Below are 19634 nucleotides of genomic sequence, written 5' to 3'. Positions count from 1 at the left end.
ATATTGGGTTTTTATAGTTGCAGATTGCAGCCAATATATTATTATATGTTTATACTCGTATATAATTTATTTAAAGAACCGGTGCACTTTTTTAATAAATCGAAAATGATAAAAAAAATTAAATGCCATTATCGGTACAGTATTGAAATCAAACACCGTTCAGTAAGAGATACGAAGAGATGCGGGAAAAAATACAATTTGGCAGATAGGATCGATGATTCGAATGAAAGGGACATAATAATGGTGCTGTTGTACGGTTTAAGTTTAAACTGCACGTGCCAATCCCGTCATCACACGCTGGGCTAGCGCCCGGAAAAGTTCGAACAACCAGCTCGCGAGTACGAAAAAAATATATTAAATAAAAAGATATTTTTAATTTTTTTTTTGCATCCAACAGGAAAAGAGGTCCAATTAGTTGCTATCTTCCTATATGACTAAGCCGTTGTAGTAAACGACCTGTAAAACCGAACGTTGCATTCGGGAAGTAAAACGTTAAGACGGTGCCAAATCGGAATATAAGGGAGTTCTCTAATAAATTTTTATAAAGATTTTATTTAGTGTCTAGATTAATTATAATAGTTTAAAAATACAATTTATGATATTATGAAATTGTGCACAGGAATCTTAATTCTTAGAAATTTATGAGTTATTATAATATTATAAATATAGTCGTAACTCATAAAACACTTTATTATATTTTATAAAGTTTTGATGTTTTAGTTTTTGAACAATAGTTACGATGTACAATTTTACCTCAGCCAGTGATTTAGTATAGGTATCAAAATTTATAATATTATTGATATCTCATCCACCGGCTATTTATAATTTTATTATTTAAAATTAATGTTTAATTATCTTTAAAGCAATATGTGATAACAAGTGATAACTATTTTGTATAGGAGGATGCGTAATGTAACGACATAAATAAGTCAGACAAATTACGAAACCTTAAAGTTACGTAGTTAAGTATCCACATGGTTATAGTTATAGGTACTGGTCACATTCTGAGTCGACATTGTGCAGACACTTTTGGGAGAAGAAATTCGATAAGTACCTACTAAAAACTTGACAAATATATTGTATAATAACTCACGAACGTACAACAGTATAAAATATTAAATTAAAAAAATAGTCAACAAATTCAATTGATAGGTAGGTAGGTATACCCGCCATACCCGCCGCCTATATTCTCATTTCTAGGTTAGGTTAGGTACTTAAACGGTTCGTTGGCCAATTGTAACGTAGGCCATAGCTGATAAAATAACATATTTTTTGGTTATTGTCTATTAATCACTGTACCTACATCTGTGTCACCTGGTTTCATTCGACCTGATATTCAGTATACCAACGACCAACTAATTCCAGCCAAACATTGTACTAAAATACCAAATATTGTTATTAAGTTATAATTGAATTAGGTACACTAAATAGTAAATTATTGTTTTGTGCTCGATTTCGCTGCATATTAAATTTCCCATGTCCTAAGAATATAGGGTCCTGACTGTTCTCAAACTCTCTTTGGCCCGAGTATAAGATTCACCCATATTAATTTTGGATAACTTGCACTCTGTACTCACAAAATAATAATTCAGACATTTTAATTTTACAAGACGTAGCTTTAAAAAAAAAAAATTGTGCGTTTGCGCTAGTCTTTTAAACAAACCATTGAGCTATTCGATTACTATTAATAAAGACAATGCTTTAATACCATGAATAGACACCACGTTTAACTAAAGGTTGATTATAATTGTTCATTTTATTTAGTGTAACCTCATTAATGTACAACATTTTAAATTTTATGTACACATAAATCACAAATATAATTAATGATTAACTATAATATTGTAGTATTGTACATAATTAAATAGTATCTTAAAATACAACTATTCATCTTGTCATAACCGATGACCTCGTGGTTAAAATATCTTACGTATAAATATCAATTATGCTATGTTATACGGTGTAAGGGTAGATTTCTCATATTGTGTATTTATTTTAAGATTTTCACAAAAAAGTAAATTAATTGTATACATATTTATTTTTTTATCTGTCTTCTGCGTGATAAAGATAAACCCGGTCGGCGAAATTTTGTTCCGCGTCACCATAACAGAACTTTGAACATGCGCCAAAATGTCTGGCAGGTTAAAATTTCTTGTTTTGTAAACTTCTACTTAGTATTTTAACGAATAGCATCTAGTAAGTAGTGGTTATATTTAATAGATATTCGAAGATTCTATACTGGAATCAAAATTGAATTTAGAACATTCTGTGAATCAAATGAATCAAATGAATCAAATTATTTAAACAAATTAAATTAATTAAACACCGAAATTTGGACATTCTAAACTAGGCAATTGTTTTTTTATACGTACCTAATTCAATGTCAGTATGTACCTGCCTAGCTACATAATATACTACATCGTTTATTTTGCACGTTTGTATCTACCTGAATGGGTGAATTAACCTTTAAATTATATTCAATTATTTAAATATAAAATGGTTAGATAATATTATAAGGCTGAGGAAAACGAGTAAAAATAATATACTTTTATTTTGGTGTAGGTATATAAATATATAATGAATATAACGAGGGATTTAAGAGTTATAAACTCATAACACTCATAACAAATAATTAATGTTTATATTTTAATTTATACATTTAGACATTTAGTATGTTTAAAATTCCACTTGTCTCTTCTTCTTCTGTGAAAAATTATTATTTTATCCCAACAATTTAAATTTTTTTATTTTTAAATGTTGGTATAAGAAGTAAATTAAAATAATAAGATATTAGTTTTTATCAAGTATAACGATTACACAACAATGCATATTAATAAATTAAGTCTAAAATAATATTGTTTTAAGATATTAATTAATTTGATACGTGTATCATACTATCATATATTTATGATTTATGAATTATTACAATAATTATATTATAATTTTGGTTGGCAGATTTTTAGAAATATTTTTTTTAACCTTCAATATATTATGTACCGTTGTACATTAGTACTAATGATCATATTTTTTAAACGTCTTCTGAATTCATATAAAAATAGTAAACAATATAATATTTTGTTCGTAGAAACGATTACATTTTCTATTGACCCTATTAATTTTGTTGCAATTTCGACAAGGTCAACACGGACTACATTATCAATGTTCGCGAAATATTTAATTTTGCCGTCTGTGTACGTTGTCTCTATTACATATGTATACTTTATTTTAGTTTGCAAAAATGCGCAGAGTTTATTTTGGAAATTTTTTTAATGAAGTGGGCGCTTGTCGGCAAAATTATTCTACTAAAAATAAAGCCAATAATGACCTTCAAATACATCTCGTGCTGCAATTTTTTTAACAGACTCCTAGCAGACTATATTATGTTGTGAATTTGTAACATGCTGTTGACACAATACGACTATAAGCAATTACTGAGAACAATCGAACATATCGACAACAATTCGTGTAAAATCGATAACCCAAAAACTGTTAAAATGAAATGTTATTTACTCAGAAAGATTACATTAAAGTCTTAGTTAAATCTATTTAATAAAATAAAATATCTATTGTTTTTTTTTTCGTAATCAATTTCAATTGCAATTTTTTTATTAGACGTGAATTTTTATAATATACCTATTTATATTCATAAAATATCTATAGACTGATACAATAACAGCGAATAACAACAACAAAACACACAAAATATTTACTGTATATCACAAGGAGTGGGCGTATAGTCAGCAATGTTATATAGCGCAACGGTTTTATATTAATATTTATCGTAAGAAAACCATCATCACACATACAACATGTTTACATTGATATTTGGGTCGTGTCTATGGGGTTTATTTTTAATCGGCCTCATTCGCTCATAGGGCGCACAAATCGTCAAGTGGAATTCGATTTTACTATACTGTGCTGGACACGCGCTAATAACCAAGAACTTCAACGTCACAATCAACCTAAACAGTTAAATCGATAAAATAAGAACGGGGGCTGCACTAATTTTGTTTTTGTTGGTAGCACGGTGCAAATCTAAATTGTCTATTATCACACATCATACTTCAGAGAATACCTGCCTACTAAGTAAGGTAAGTACACCGGGAGATATTCTATAAAAAATTCTTCTAAAAGTAGAACAGAAAACTAAAACTATGGTTCTTTGGAATCACTTTATATTTTACAATGATATGGCATATTATTGTGTATCATTAATTGCAAGAACGATTATATTAATTAAATTTTCAATTACAATCTTCAATGACCGATTATTGCTGTCTATAAATCAATGTTATGAGCTCCAGGCGATCATTAATAATTCGTTAGGAATAGATATTATCTCCATGTGGAATTTAATTAGCTTAGTAACAATATTATTTAAAAATAATAACATTGTTTAATGTGATATGCAGATGGCCTGATGCATAGTTACCATATTGTTAAATTTATGATAATCGCTTTTCCAAAGCATAAAAGGCATCAAAATAATTTTGCTTTATTACTTAAACAAAAAAACAAGAGTCATTTTATAATTAATAAATATCATAAGATATCAATAATCATAATTTATAATACATTATGTATATTGGGATTGTACACAAATCTTAACTACCGGTTAGGTACTTAAGTAATTTATAGTATTTCCTAAGCTACACCCTAAAAATTATGAGTACCTAACACACTAATATAGTATCCATAAGTTCAATCAGCAAATATTTCAAACAAAATTCCTATTACACACTTTTTTGAATATATTTATGTACTTACTACCTATATAGGTAGCGGCGTTTAACTCCGGTAAACACGACTATTGGCCAAAGCAAAATAATAGGAAACTTGCTGTTTTATAAACATTAATCAAAAATTGTAATTATAAATTTATTTTTTAATCGAAAATAAAAATATAATCCACTAGTCTAACTATATAAAGCTCATCCTTATTACTGATGCCGCTGAATACTATGAAGCAAATCTGCAGTTACAGGCAATTCGTTTAAAAAACCTAATCTATGGGTATACTCGTTTTCAGAACCTAACACGACTAATCCAATATATCCTGTAATTAGATTGTGTGGTGGAATTAAAGAAAAAAGAAAACCTAAATAATGCATTATCTTGTGTGATTTGACGATAAAAATATTGGACTCTGCATTAGCGAGCCTGCAGTGAGGGGATTTCGAAAAATCCACCTCCGCACGCTCGTGTCTAAGTATAATTATTATCTATATTATTTTAAACCGAAACTGACCTTCCATTCGTGGTAGTATTCCTCTGTAACACCCATTATTCTGTTGGATTTCTATTGGCCTGCTAAGTAAATTCAGTAGCGATCGGCGTCTGGTACGTCAGAGAAAGCTTATACTCTCTAAGTGTATTAATGTCAAATATTGTACAGTATGTTTTCACGCGGTTTTCTTGTTTTCGGGGGGTAAATGTCTAGAGGCTTTGAATAGCGTCGCACCGACTAACAGATTGGAAACGGCCGTATTACAGCATCTGCACCGAATCGGCGTGTTCCCCTCCATATCGGAAGACAGAAAGTCATAATTTATAATTAAAATAAGAATAAATACACAGCAGCGCGGCCGTACGTATAACGACCAACGGCTTATAAATGTTTCGGTCCGGTTATCGGGCCACACCGCTGTCAACCGGATAATTATAGAAGGTTGCCAAGAAGTGTTGAAAAATAAAATAAAAGCGTAATCTTATTAACGATGACGGACCGATGGAAATGATTAGCTTACAGACGTCATGTATATAAAACACGTACCACTCGACTCGTGTGTGCAGAAAGAATAGCCACCTCGGAAGCTTTGTTGGAGTGAAAAACGGCGCTGTATTTTTATTGTGGGCGGCGGCCGTATATAGAAGTAGGTAGTAATAATAATAACATAATTTTATATGCGTTTTCAGGACCCGGCAGTGACTGGATTTGAGGAAGAGCGAAATCTTTATGGTTACTACACACTATTATATATACCGACTATACAGTTGTAAAAATTTTATTATTACTGTATTAATACACTGCAGTAGACAGCATAGTGAAGATTTATCACTTTGTCGTAAAAACAATAACCGAGAACAATTTATATCCGTTGAATCCGGTCTCCGGGACCCGAGTGAGAAATGATTACATAGTATTTATGTGGATTTTAGGTTTCCATCTGTAACAATACTATTGTTGTAATATCAGTAGTAGTTAGTAAGTTAGTGGATAGCATTATTCATTTTTAATCTTGTATTACATAATACATCCGATGGTTAAGACAAAGTCCGGGTACTTTTTATAATGATTAGTACCTAATAAAATGAAACTATTCTACAGACAAAGTTTATTTACAATTAAAAGACATTACGAGACATTTAAAATTATTATTAGACATTAGCCTAGAAATGTCTCAATGACATCAATCATGTTAAATATTAATGATTATATCATATTATTAACCATTAATGAAGCCTCTTTGAGAATTGTTTATTATTTATTCGATATCATAAAAATATCGAATAAGATTATTTTTAAAATTATTACATGCAATAATTTTATAGTTAATAATTTACTATAGGACATAGTATTTATATACTTTACTTATACTGTAGTAATACACTAATGCTACTATAGTTGGATTGTTAAGTGTATATTGTATATTGAACAGAAAATAACGCATAATCGGCTATTTAAATTAATTATAGAAACTTATAAGTTTTAAGGAAATTGAGAGATTTTAATTGTTGGTTAGGTTATTCGAACATTTTTAAAATCATAATTTTATGTACCTAACATATAAGTATAAATGTCAAATACCGAAATAAATAGCAAATTTAATTTTAATTTTTAAATTTTACAATAAATAATAAGTTTAAAACGTTATTTGTCAAAACTATACTAATATGATGTGGTATTTCAATAATTCATAGCTGTTTCATCACAAAATTGAATGAAGAAAAATAGTCTGGACTCTGGATACATAATACCTATGATTAAGTCAAATGTTTTAATATTACAAACATTAAACCAGAAAAACTGCGACGATGTACAGTTTGGCACAAATCTTGTAGATTTCAACGATTATATGCATTTACATAATTTTTGTAGCATATTATGTACGTTTAATGTTGAGCAATGTTTATTTTACTAACAAATTTACAAATCATACACACTTAAATGAGTTTATGGCCACTAATAAATAATTATGTTCTTATTCAACAACTTTATTTATTTTATTTTATTTGTAATTTCAATTACGATATCTATATACGACTATTTCGCAGTTGAACTATAATAGCATTTTATTCTTTCATAAGTTCATTAATTAAATAGAATTGAAAAAAGGGTTTACCAGAGAATTTACCAACAAGAAAATGTCAACATCTTCTGAAATAATCGATGAACTACCCATCGTCAGCTGCCCAGTAGACCCGAGATTTCAAAACACTAATCTTACACGGTACTGTTTCACTCATTATGTAGACTACCATAGATGTATACATCTATTGGGCAAAGACGAAACCAGCTGTGATATTTTCAAAGAAACTTATCAGAGAATGTGCCCAAATGCTTGGATAGCAACTTGGGATAGAAGAAGAGAAAATGGTATTTTTGCAAGAGACTGCAAGACTGAACTCGATTGACTTGAGAGAAACATTTTTTGCATAATAATTCAAATATATGTATAAAAAACTCACATAAGCTGTTGGAAAAGTTTTTTTGTAAATGAATACCTACTTATATAACACCAACCTATATATTAAAATATTCATAAAGTCATTTAAACAAGGGATTAATTAAAGAATCAATTAACTAACAGCTTAAAACTTGCTAAAAAGTCAGGAATTTGTACACATAAAAAAATATAAAAGGCAAAACAAATTTGACCCCATTTATACAACAACTTTTTGTGTAGGGTCTGTAGCCTATATAACAATATTTCAATCATTAATTCTATTCTACAGAGAAAAAACTAAATATCCAATAGGTAACTACAGTCGTTTATAAAGATAGTCAGGGGACCGTAAAAAATACGTCGTTTGTACATAATATAAATAAACGGAATTTTGCCGGGACCTTGAAATTAACGTAGTTATACACTTATACCCCCCATATGTCACTGGCGTCGTTATAAACGGTACCGAATGTAGCTTATCTATTATTAATTTAGCGAATCTCTCATACCTAAATGCTGGTAAAAATTTTTAAAATTCAAGTAAAACAACAAAATACTGCACTATCTGGATTAACATTTTAATAAAAACAAGAATAGTTAATGTCTATTTGAAAAATTAATTTAGTTTTAGGTAAATAGTATAATTATAATATCAATATAATTTATACATCATTGTATTCTGTACAATAAACCATCTTAAAGTGACACAATCGAACCTACCACAAAACGCTATGCATAACAGAGCACTTCTTCTATAGTTCTTTACCAGAATACCACTCTTATAGATTAAATGATTATAAAACCAGGGCAGCAACTACGATTAATCTTGTACCGGCAGAGTGGTGGCCAAATGATTTGTAAAGGGGGGGGAGGTATTTCTGATTTTTTAACATGCAATATTTGATTATTAAAAATGCAATTTATGGTTATCAGATCTCGAACATTGAAAAAGGGTCATGGGAGATGGAGATGTATGGTCTAAACACCACAGTGTAGATAGGGTTATATGTACAAGGCGTAGAGTTGTAGTAAGGTACAACCTTTGTTCACATGGTATAAGGCTTTACACCGCTTAGCAATGGCCGTTTTGCCGTTTTATAATACTTTTAAGTACTCAAAAACCTATCATAGGTCTATCGTGGGTGCAATGCAAATATATTGATTTTTATTTTTGTGTCTGTCATCGCTTTTTGGAGCAGTTTTTTTCATTAAAGTTTTTCTTATAAATATTTTAAGTTCAAATTTGGATGAAATTAGATGACACGCTTAAAGTATATCATTATATTATATACTCCATAGTATATACACACAATGACATTTTCAAATGCAATTTGTTATCAAAAATTAATTCAACTTACTGTATGAATAATGCTCAGTAGTAAAGTAAATTATTTAAATAGCAATAATATGATAAAATATACTAAGTAATGAGGCTTACATGTATAGTAAATGTGGATATCTTGTAAGTAAAGATTTATTATGATATATACCTAATATATTACATATTTCGTGTCCTTGTTCTAATTTAATGTTGTAATATTTTCAGACAATATATATATATAGCTCTGTATGACGATAGTACACATAGTAGTGTCGTAGTGATTAGTGATATCATTTATATTTTAAAATTAAATAATATCTTAACATATTTAATAGCAAGAAAATGTCCAGTGTCTATATTATTTCAAAGTAGAAAAAACATGTGGTTTTTAAGTTTCATTATCAACATTTTAAATGTGTCAAAACGATAGAGGATCGCACCTCGGACGTTTATGTACTTGCCTGGTCATCGGTCGGACACAATGGAAAAGTTAATATGGATAAATTTGCACATGCGGAAATTCATTTTATTATTCGAAATTAACCATTAAAAATTGGCAACGGGTCCTCTACATAAAAGTCCTCTAAATTAATTGGTCGTCCATTAGACCATTCAGGATTATAAAAATAACACGGTCTAAATTTAATTATAATTAGTTCAACGACATTAGGCGAAGTTATCCGGGTTCTAAATATATAATTTATTGACTAAAGACTATATATTATAATATATTAATATTATGATTTATGATATTGGACATTTAAAAAATAGTGTACATTTATGTGAGACGCCTATTCTTCAATAGTTATACATATTCATTGAGCGATTAGTTAATAGTAGTAAAAATCTTTCATAAATAGTATAATATGCAATGAACATTTAGATTTGTTGTGATTGTTCTTCTAAGAAATGTACCCGGGTAGGTGTAAATGTGTAAATGTGTAATGACTAATGACAAATAAACAAAGAATAAAGATGAAGTAAATTGAAAAATGAATATCTACATAATAATATTATATATATTAACACAAACACAGACACACATAATACATACAATACTTATCTATATTATTTATTATATTATGCAATAAATGTTGGCTCGCGCAGTCTCGTTCATCACGTTTCTTTAAATTTTTATAACGGCATCCATTTAATCGCGGTTATATTATACGGTGTCGTTCAACTGAATAACAGCTCTCGAGTAAGAGTAACTACTATCAAAATATCATATTATATTGTATGCAAATTAGTAATATTCAGCAAACAATCACAATCGAAAAAACCTAGATATATAAATTTCAATATTTATATGCTGGTAGATTTAGGAGTGTCGAAATGTGAAATACGAATGGTTTTAATAACTGTACGCCAAGCTATAATAGCACGTCAATGCGGTTTCGACCCATTAACCACCATAACAGGTTTCACCTCTTTCAAGTACAATGCGTTTCTGTTTATTATTATCTAACTGCCGTGCAACGATAAGTAATAATAAATAGAATGTGTATTATTATAGGGAGTCAGATTAAAATTTAGACTTTTTAATACTTGACGTTTACACTGTTTACAGTACACAATGCATCTAGGGTAGGCGTAGTACTTTGTGTTAAATTACAAACTGTATAATGCACAATTATATATTTATATGTCTATATACCTACTTTCCGTTCCAACGAACAGTCAATGTATGTTATTAGAAATTGAGACAAAAAAAAAAAAAATAACAATAATATCGTCGATTAGCATAGTAATATTATATTATAGGCGAATAGACAAGGGAGGGATTTGATGAGATTGTTACATTTTTCAAGTTAGGATTATGAACTAGTGTGATCTTATTTCTGTAAAGATTAATTTTTAGGTTTAATCATACCAACTGAATACAGTGGGGTCCACAAGTTTTCCACGAACCAGAGAAGTTGTAATAATGGTTCCCCCAAATTTATTTTGATCTACATTTCATTCAAGGATCTAAAGATCCAGATAAATAGTTATGCATTTATAGTGTTTGCTCCAGAGACCGGAGTGGGACCCCCGATTGTATGTAGGCCCCGGGACCCACAAGAAACCAGTGCAATGGTACCCTACGTGGACACCACTGCTAAAGATAACACAAAGTTATATTATTTTAGCACCACGATAAATTAGTGTGTACTTAACATTAATTTACACAACTAATTAAATTCAAAAACGAGTTAAAAAGTTAAGTCGATTTTAACTTTTTAAAATTTAATTTTGATTAACCTAATTCATAACTTAACTGATTATTATTGGTACTAACTAAAAAAATAACGAGTTACTTTTAATCAATACCGAGTTAGGTAAATTTAAAAATAATTGAATGATAAATATAAAACAATTATTATTATTGATGATGTACATTGCATAAACATAGGTATACTTTTTATTATTTAAAACCTGGCTATAGTATATTTATTATACACTATGTTATAACTGGCTATTAATGCATTAAATGAAAAAAAATAACTTAACTCAAGTCAGTAGATTATTTGTAAGTCTCCATATAACTTTTAACTTAACTGAGTTAAAAAAAATTTAGGATAACTATTAACTTTAAACTTTTTAAAATGTTTAAAATCAATTTAACCTAACTCAGTTAAAAATTGTCATTATCTTGCAAAGGCTTGGAAAATTTCATTGCATTTAGTAAAATGTATAACTTAATATTTTACCAAGGTCTGTGAATGTTTTTGAATTACAACGAAATAACTCTACAATCGTTATTCTTCATTCAAATATCTGATTTTTGTTCTCTGAGGCTCTAATACAATTAATTTACACAGTATGTTTTTCCTGTGTTTTTATTAATATTCCTTTCAAAGTTAATATAAAGTTAAATATTGAGAGGAATATTTATTATGTAGAGTTCCTACTCTAATAAAACCTACATGACAACTATTTTTTTCTGTGTATAAACATATAACGGGTATCAAATTATTTGAAAAACTATTAACGTTTTTGAAAATATTTGAATATATAATTTTAAGTCGTTACAAAAAATTCTGTTAAGAAAATATATATTTCTTATAATTATTTATTGCTTAATTTTATATGTTTTTATTTTCTTAAGACAACATAATACATTTTTAATTCCTTTTCCTAAAGCAGAATTTTTTTAGAGTACCTTGAAGTTGATACATTAAAATCGAATTTTTGATGAGAAGTGTATAAGTTATAAGTGCCTATTTAAAGTTTTGATGAGTGGAGTGGAGTTGCACTGGTTACCCTGCCAAGTGCCAAATGTTGGTCTACTAATACGTAGGTATATCTAAATTTAAAATACCCATTACTACGGATATCCGGTAGATAAATGTGATTATGAGTTGTGAGTATTTGTCATAACTAATTACCTATTCGTCCGAAATTTGATTTAAAAAAAATTCTAGATACTCTGAATAACATTCTGTTTGAGATATGAACTTACAATTAATGTATGTAGTCATTCAAAAAGGTAAAAATTGTAAAAATATATATTTTTTTTTAAAGTTGTTTTGTACCTATCCATATTTTAAAAACGTTTTTAAATAATTTCCAGAATAATGAGTATTTTACGGTTTATACAACATAGGTACGTTAAATATATCACCTATGCCGAGTTTGCATGAAAAATGTATTAATTTTATGGTTCAATAAAATTTAATGGACCAATCACGAGCCCCTAAATCACGTTTTAGTTTAGGGACCATTAGCTCACTATTGGGAATTGATTGGTTACAATTTTAGTGCAACCCGGCACAAGTAATTAGTAGCTTAACCTACTCGCAGCTACCTATATTAAATTATAACTATAAGGTGTCAAAAACATATTTTCGTTTTATTTCTCTGTAGCAGACTCCACTACTCCAGCAATATATCATTGTATTGATAAGGCGATATCGTTGATGTACTAGTAGGACAACTTTCAGACTTTTGCACTGATTGACGACTGTGAAGATAATATTCATATAATATAAGATTATTGCATGCGTTAAAACAGTGACTAGTCTAAAGTTGCTATATTTTATTCACTAAAATCGGGACAAACGTTTTTTTTATAATTTTGATAGGAAAAATATTAAAAACCGGTACGTATGACCACCTTACTTTAAGTATGTAGGTATGTATAAATAATTTAATATTATACTATAACATCCATATTACATATTTCCATATTATACTGCAATAAACATTAATTAAATTGTCTAGTGTTCTAACTACATATTGGACCAACCAGTGTTCAAACGCTTCAGTCTTCCACAAAAATTAAAGTAAAAAGAGTTCTACATATGGTATTTTGAATTTATAAAAAAAAATCTCGTCTTTGTCTATGAAGAATAATATACACTATGCCATTGCTAAATAAACTAAAGTAAGAAGTTCCGATTACTTCATTTCAAATAATAAATTTCTATTGGGTTCTGTGAACATTAGAGAATTGTGCACTTTTTAATTTTAATGAAAGATAAAAATATAAAATACTCGCCATTGCAAACATGTTGTATAAGGAGTTATGTATAGGCAATTCGTTGTTTCATGCATCCGTGTGAATAATATGTAACATCCTTGCTCTTGTGTAATATATAATAGACAATAGTGTATGGCGTTGGTGTCGTTATACTATGGTCGATGTATATCAGGGGTTAAATAGTGGGGGGGCGAACGCAGGAGGACTCAGTCCCCCTACCTCTGACGACGGTTAAAGAGCATCCCTTTTAACAAATAAGGATTTTATACATTAGAAATTATACATACAATTATGTAGTATGGAACGCTCAAAACTATATGGAGACATTAGCCCCCCCCCCTGGAATTTTTCACCACTTTAAACCCTGGTGTACATACAGACGAAGCGTACACCCACAATCATTACAGTTCATTAAATTATTCCGAGCGTAGTACCTAAATACTGTCATTTGGAGTTTTTTTGAATAACTGCAAATGTGTAGAACACATTTGGGTACATAAACAAGCGATGATAAGCAGTTATGAAACTAACTAATATTTAACGTTTCAACATTCAGTTCCGATTTGGATTTACAATCGGCAATATCTTCTTAAGATTATTTTATTTTTTGTAATTATGGACGTGAACTAAAAAGAGCCAACCTCCTAGTGGTGTCTCCCGGATAACGCTAATAGGCCCTACAAATTTAAAATTAATGAAACAAAATATTAATTGATTATTTATGTATGTTTAGTAGCTCGAGGTGTGTAATATTGACACTGTATATTTTAGATTTTGAACGGAGCGATGAATGTAGGTAGGTATTGATTTTACAATGAAGCGTAGTTTTTTTTTTGTTTCTGTCATCACCTTTTGGGATACTAAAAATGTTTCGAAAGAAAGTAATTATTGTTGGTTCTTTTGGGATAAAAAATTACCAATTGTTTTCAAAAGCGTAAGGAAAAACTGAGATTTTTACGCGAAACCAATTTTTGGAAAAATTTGTTTTGTTTTTTAGTGCTCCAAAACTCTAAAAATAATAACCTTAAGCACAAACAATTTCCACTGAATGTTTATATTATTAATTTCTATTCACAATAACATTTCATTGTACTGTGGTTCTTTTTTAGTTGTTTATAGTCATAAGAAAATGTTGATTTTGATTAGTTTTTTTAATTATTGTTAATAAACATTTTTTTGTTTTGTCAAAAAAATTGAAAATTCAATACAACGTTTCTCATAAGTTGTCGTGAGTAGAAATTTAAAAAAAGTTAAGCGTAAATCCACGATGAGCGTTTGAAGTTAAGTTAGACATTTTGACAAACCTCATCAAAATCACGAAAATTGGCAAACTATTTCAAGTTAGAAATTCATAAATATTTTTCTATGTACATCTAAGATTTGAAATTGTTGTACAATATTGCCCTGAAGTTTTCTTACATTTAACAAAAAAAAAGTTAACCGTAATCTAAAATTAATTTTTTACGGGCGTTTGAAGTTAGACATTGGTTAATGGTTATTCACCCGTAAATTAACTAAAATTCTAATGCAACTATTATCTTGTTTTGCCGTTATTCATAAATTAGTAATAACCATAGATAGTTGACATTTTTATAAGCTATTTATTTTATATTTTCTATTCATGATAAAAATTTCAAAATATTTTGGCTCGCTTTTAGTTATTTATCGACCTTTCAAATTTGTTTTATATTTTTTTTCTATATAAATGCTTATAAAATTGTATTCGTTGGATCAAAAGGCTTAATAAATACATTGTTACAATGACAATTTGAAAACATAAAACAATACATAAAAAAAAATTTTTTTATAAGCATTTAAAGTTCAAATTAGGTAGACATAATTTATCAAATTGAAAAATTTGCAAATTATTTTCTAGTTAAAAATTTATAAAATGTTCAATTTTTATAATATAGATACCTAGTTGAACATTTAGAATAAGGTTTCATGTGAGTAATTCATACCGAAACCAAGAAATCTAAAAATTATATAAATACAGTTTGTTTATTTACTATATACAATTTGGACGAAATTAGATATTTATACAAAGATTAACAATTTTAGTTATTTTGTTGTAATTTAAAATTATTATTCCTGGGTACTTGAAACTTTTAAAATATATTATTATATTATAATATTTTATACAATACACCCACAAATACACTATGACATATTTTTCACATGCATTTTTTTAGAAAAATTAATTTAAATTATATACTACAGTATGTACGAATACCTATAAATTTTAATAGTGAAATAAATTACGTGAATCACAATGTTATTATAATATATATTTAGAAATATTATAGGTTTATTTCTATTAGACCTCAAAAAAGGTAGTCTAGTAGCTCAGAATCGTTTTTCGCATAAAATTATTTTATACCATTGAATTCAAATTTAATACATCCATTACAGTGACTTCTCTAGACACCTAGTATATAGCAGAGCGTTATAATTACCTACTTGTGACTTGCCTGATTTTTTTAAAGTGTAACCATTTCATGATTCATTTGTTGCGACTCGTAAATATTTAAATAATGATGAATGGACCAAACATAAATCTTTTAAAGTGAAGACTATACACTTGATTACTTGATTATTTAAGACTTGCTTATGTAAACCTAAATAAATATTAAATATTTTTAAGTGTCCTATTTTTAGAAGGAATAAAAATTATAGTATAAAACATTAGAACTTATCATTCGTGGGTTAACCATCTCTAGAAGACGTTGAAGACATTTCCAACAACGTTGTATAATAATTAATAGCGTTGAATATTTAAATGTTTAATAAACGGAAGAATATTCTTAGTGTATATAATAATAAGTAACGCATGGTGTTATAGAAATATAGAATACAGATATTATATACTTTTGAATTTTTACTTTTTGCATAGCTTGTGATATGCACAATACGATCTAAACTAAGCAACATAGACATGTCTCCAATGGATCACATTTTAGGTCAACGTATTATTATTATTAAAAAAAATAAAAAAGTTGTAAGCTATACTCAAGTATAATATACAGTGTGTCCCAGAACGAAAAAACTCCAAAAACTGTTACTGAATGCGAGTCCACAAATCAAATTAAATCCATTTTTCAAATATTTTTTCATTTTAAAAATGAAAGCAGACTTTTGAAAACTATGCCAATAAATAAGGTTTTAATCGTGTAAATATACTTATAAATTTGCCTGAAAAAATGTATTCTTATTCATTTAACATGAGTTATGGGCTGTGGGCACTGCAACCGTCACTCTGAGCCATACTGTATATAATAACAAACGCATCTGCCAAGCATACAAAATTTTAATCCCATGGTTTATTTAACATCAAATAAAACCCGGCTATTTTTAATAAAGTCATTGTGATCCGAGTAAATGGTAAACAGCAAACAAGCGGAGGAAAACAATATCTAATGCGTCTTTTTTACCGGTTTTCGGCACGTATAGGTACCGATATATTATTACCTAAAATATACAGCTACAATAGGTTGCTCTCCACAAGTTACTATAAAAGGAATGCAGGAAAAGAAACCAAAAAAATAAGATACCAAAGAAAAAAGGCTACGAAATAAAAATTCAACTCAATATTATAAACATTACTTTAGAGTGGATATGTATTTAAACCATTTGGATTTGATCATTTAAATTGTTCACTTGTGAGTGTGATTTATGGGTTACAGTCTTTACAGACAATAAACATGAATACATTATTATTTTTATTATTGCAATATAACTTTTAGATGTCAATCATTTTTATGCGTTTAATTGTGCCTGCAGGGTCCACATACACACATGCACATTGCACACTAAACTTCGATAGAAGTGAAAAAAAAATTAGATAAAAAAAAAATAATTGTTGTATTATAGTTATCTATAACAACTTCTGATAAGCTTATAATTTTTATTAATATAAAATTGTATTGGTTTTAATTTTTTCAGCTTATCGAGAAAATATCGTCACTGGTCAGTCTATCATTTTAGTATTTAAATTTAAAACTGTATAGGGCTTATTACAAAAACATGTACAACTTTATGAATGAAAGTAAAAAAAAGCATACTGCTTCAGTGCTTGGTGACAGACTATAGACTCTTTTCTACAATCAGGTACCTATGTCCATGTACGATATAGTAATATAATAGTATCCACACAATTGTGTTGATATGTTTGACTGCGCATTGTTTTATGATAATATAAAATATATATATAAATATATATTATCGAAGTTACGTTGAAGCTTTAATAAAAATATCCTTTCAAATTGTTTTGATTCGGAACAGATCGTGATTGGAAGGTAGTAGCCAGTAGGTAACATCCTATTGGCACTAGGTCAACTACAATAGCTAAAAAATTTTAATTTAAAATTTATTTTACGAAATTGTACGAATTGCTTACACATTATACATGTACCCGGCATAATATTATAACATTCCATGAGTATTCAAATTAATCTCAAAGACTGTAAAATAGATGGGTAATGATTGATTAAAAGGTAAATTATATCATACAAATGTATAATTGCAGTTGAATGTATTGAACTCGAAAAGCAAAATATAATCAATGACAAATTAGGTAGGTAGATAATATTGCGGCATCCGTAAGAATTTATTATTATTGTTATCAAAAGAACCAAACAAACACGGGTAGGTATAGTAGGTAGGCACGCCGTGCACATTGTTATTTATATTTATAGGTGCTGCAAGAAATAGGACGTGTCGTCGTAGTCTATCCACAGTATTATTATTATGTGTCGTCTGCTCGTCTCCGCTTGTATTATAAATTATAATAAACACGGCGGGAAAGAAAGAGAATGTTCTCGGATGATATATCGTAGTTTTTGGTGTTGTACGACAACTGACAAACGATAACATATTTTGTCGGCTGCGAGCTCCGGGGTGGCATATGGACCAAAGCGTTCGATGTGGTGGGGTATGAAGGGAACCGCGTGACAAATCGCGAGCAAAGGATCTCACGGTAAACTACGACGACGTGTCACGCATTCCTTGGATCGGATAAACTCGCCCGCGAGGGTTTATTATAATATGTACCTACCTACTATTTACGTATATAATAATATAACTACATGCATATACACACAAGGCGCGCTTTTGTCAGGTGCCAAGAATTATAATATTTCGCACGAGCTGGCCAAACGTTTTACTCACTGTCGCGAAGACGTTCAAACGCAATTAGTCTGTACGACATCGTAATAAATATAATATATAGGTAGATGTTATACAGTTTATACTCTATAAGATATACCTACGATACTACTACAAGTACTACTAGTACTATTCTATAGTCATAGGAGTGCGAAGACTCTAAAAGCTAGTAGTAATGCACTAGTGCCCAATGCCCATATATTATTATCATCGGCCCTCTACATTCAACCATTTTGTAAATATCTAAGTAGGTATCTAAATTGTATTTTTTGAAAAAATTTTCTGTTATACATATAATGTTTTAAAGCCTTGCTATACATATACTTAATATTAACAGAATACAAACTTGCCAAGATCAAGTCTAATACAGGAGCATGATATTCAATATTAATTCATTAATTATAATATTCATAAAAAAGTTTTGAATATTTTGACAAGATTTTGCAGCTTCATTAAACTTCCTTCTTTTTTTTCATGCTCTTTAGCAGCTCCTCCTTTTACAGTTAAAACGTTCAACGTTCGGGGAAATTTAATTAGTGGAAAAATAAAATATAGTCTCACAACAACGTATTGTGTATGACAGTGGTATTTAACCTTCTTGACTAACGAGTAGCGACTTACTGTTTTTGTGAAAAAATGTTCACGACTCGTGTCAATGTTGTCGGCCATGGAAGCAAAAAAGCGGCTTAAGCTGCTAGTTTTATGTGATTTCTCATGCATAAGTGACAAGTTAAAATTTGTTTAAACTCAGGTCAACCTGACGATATAGAGTGGCGGAAAAACTATGGTCTTCATGGTCTGTTCATCGTCGGACATTCGAACCCGGTTTATCATGACGTCATTAGTTATCACCAAACTCGGAGTAACTATAATATTATCTTCGGCTGTGAAGCTATTCCCAAATTTACAATTTATACGTTATAGAAGTTGATCAAATAATCTAAATAATTATAATATGGTAGAACGATACTGTCGTAATTATTGGGGCTAAAGCACCAGTGCACCACTAAACCCTAGT

At 29.1% G+C, this 19634-nt stretch overlaps 1 protein-coding gene across 3 annotated transcripts in view; it reads right to left on the bottom strand.

Annotated features, from left to right (window-relative positions):
• The window catches only part of LOC111033330 (tropomodulin), a 52949-nt gene that overhangs the window by 27966 nt on the left and 5349 nt on the right, over positions 1–19634 (bottom strand). Inside the window, exon 1 of one of the 3 annotated variants that reach the window (XM_022314014.1) lies at positions 5249–5475. The exons of the other annotated variants lie outside the window; for them this stretch is intronic. Within the exon in view, the coding sequence (XP_022169706.1) occupies positions 5249–5284 (36 nt within the window). The 5' untranslated portion in view covers positions 5285–5475. Of the gene's footprint in view, positions 1–5248; positions 5476–19634 lie in introns of those variants that run through there. 3 annotated transcript variants of the gene reach the window in all.

This window comes from Myzus persicae, unplaced genomic scaffold (genome assembly GCF_001856785.1).
Source record: "Myzus persicae strain clone G006 unplaced genomic scaffold, MPER_G0061.0, whole genome shotgun sequence".
Classification (NCBI taxonomy): domain Eukaryota; kingdom Metazoa; phylum Arthropoda; class Insecta; order Hemiptera; family Aphididae; genus Myzus; species Myzus persicae.
The sequence above is the reverse complement of the archived record's forward strand: the minus strand, read 5'-3'. Positions and strand labels throughout refer to the sequence as shown.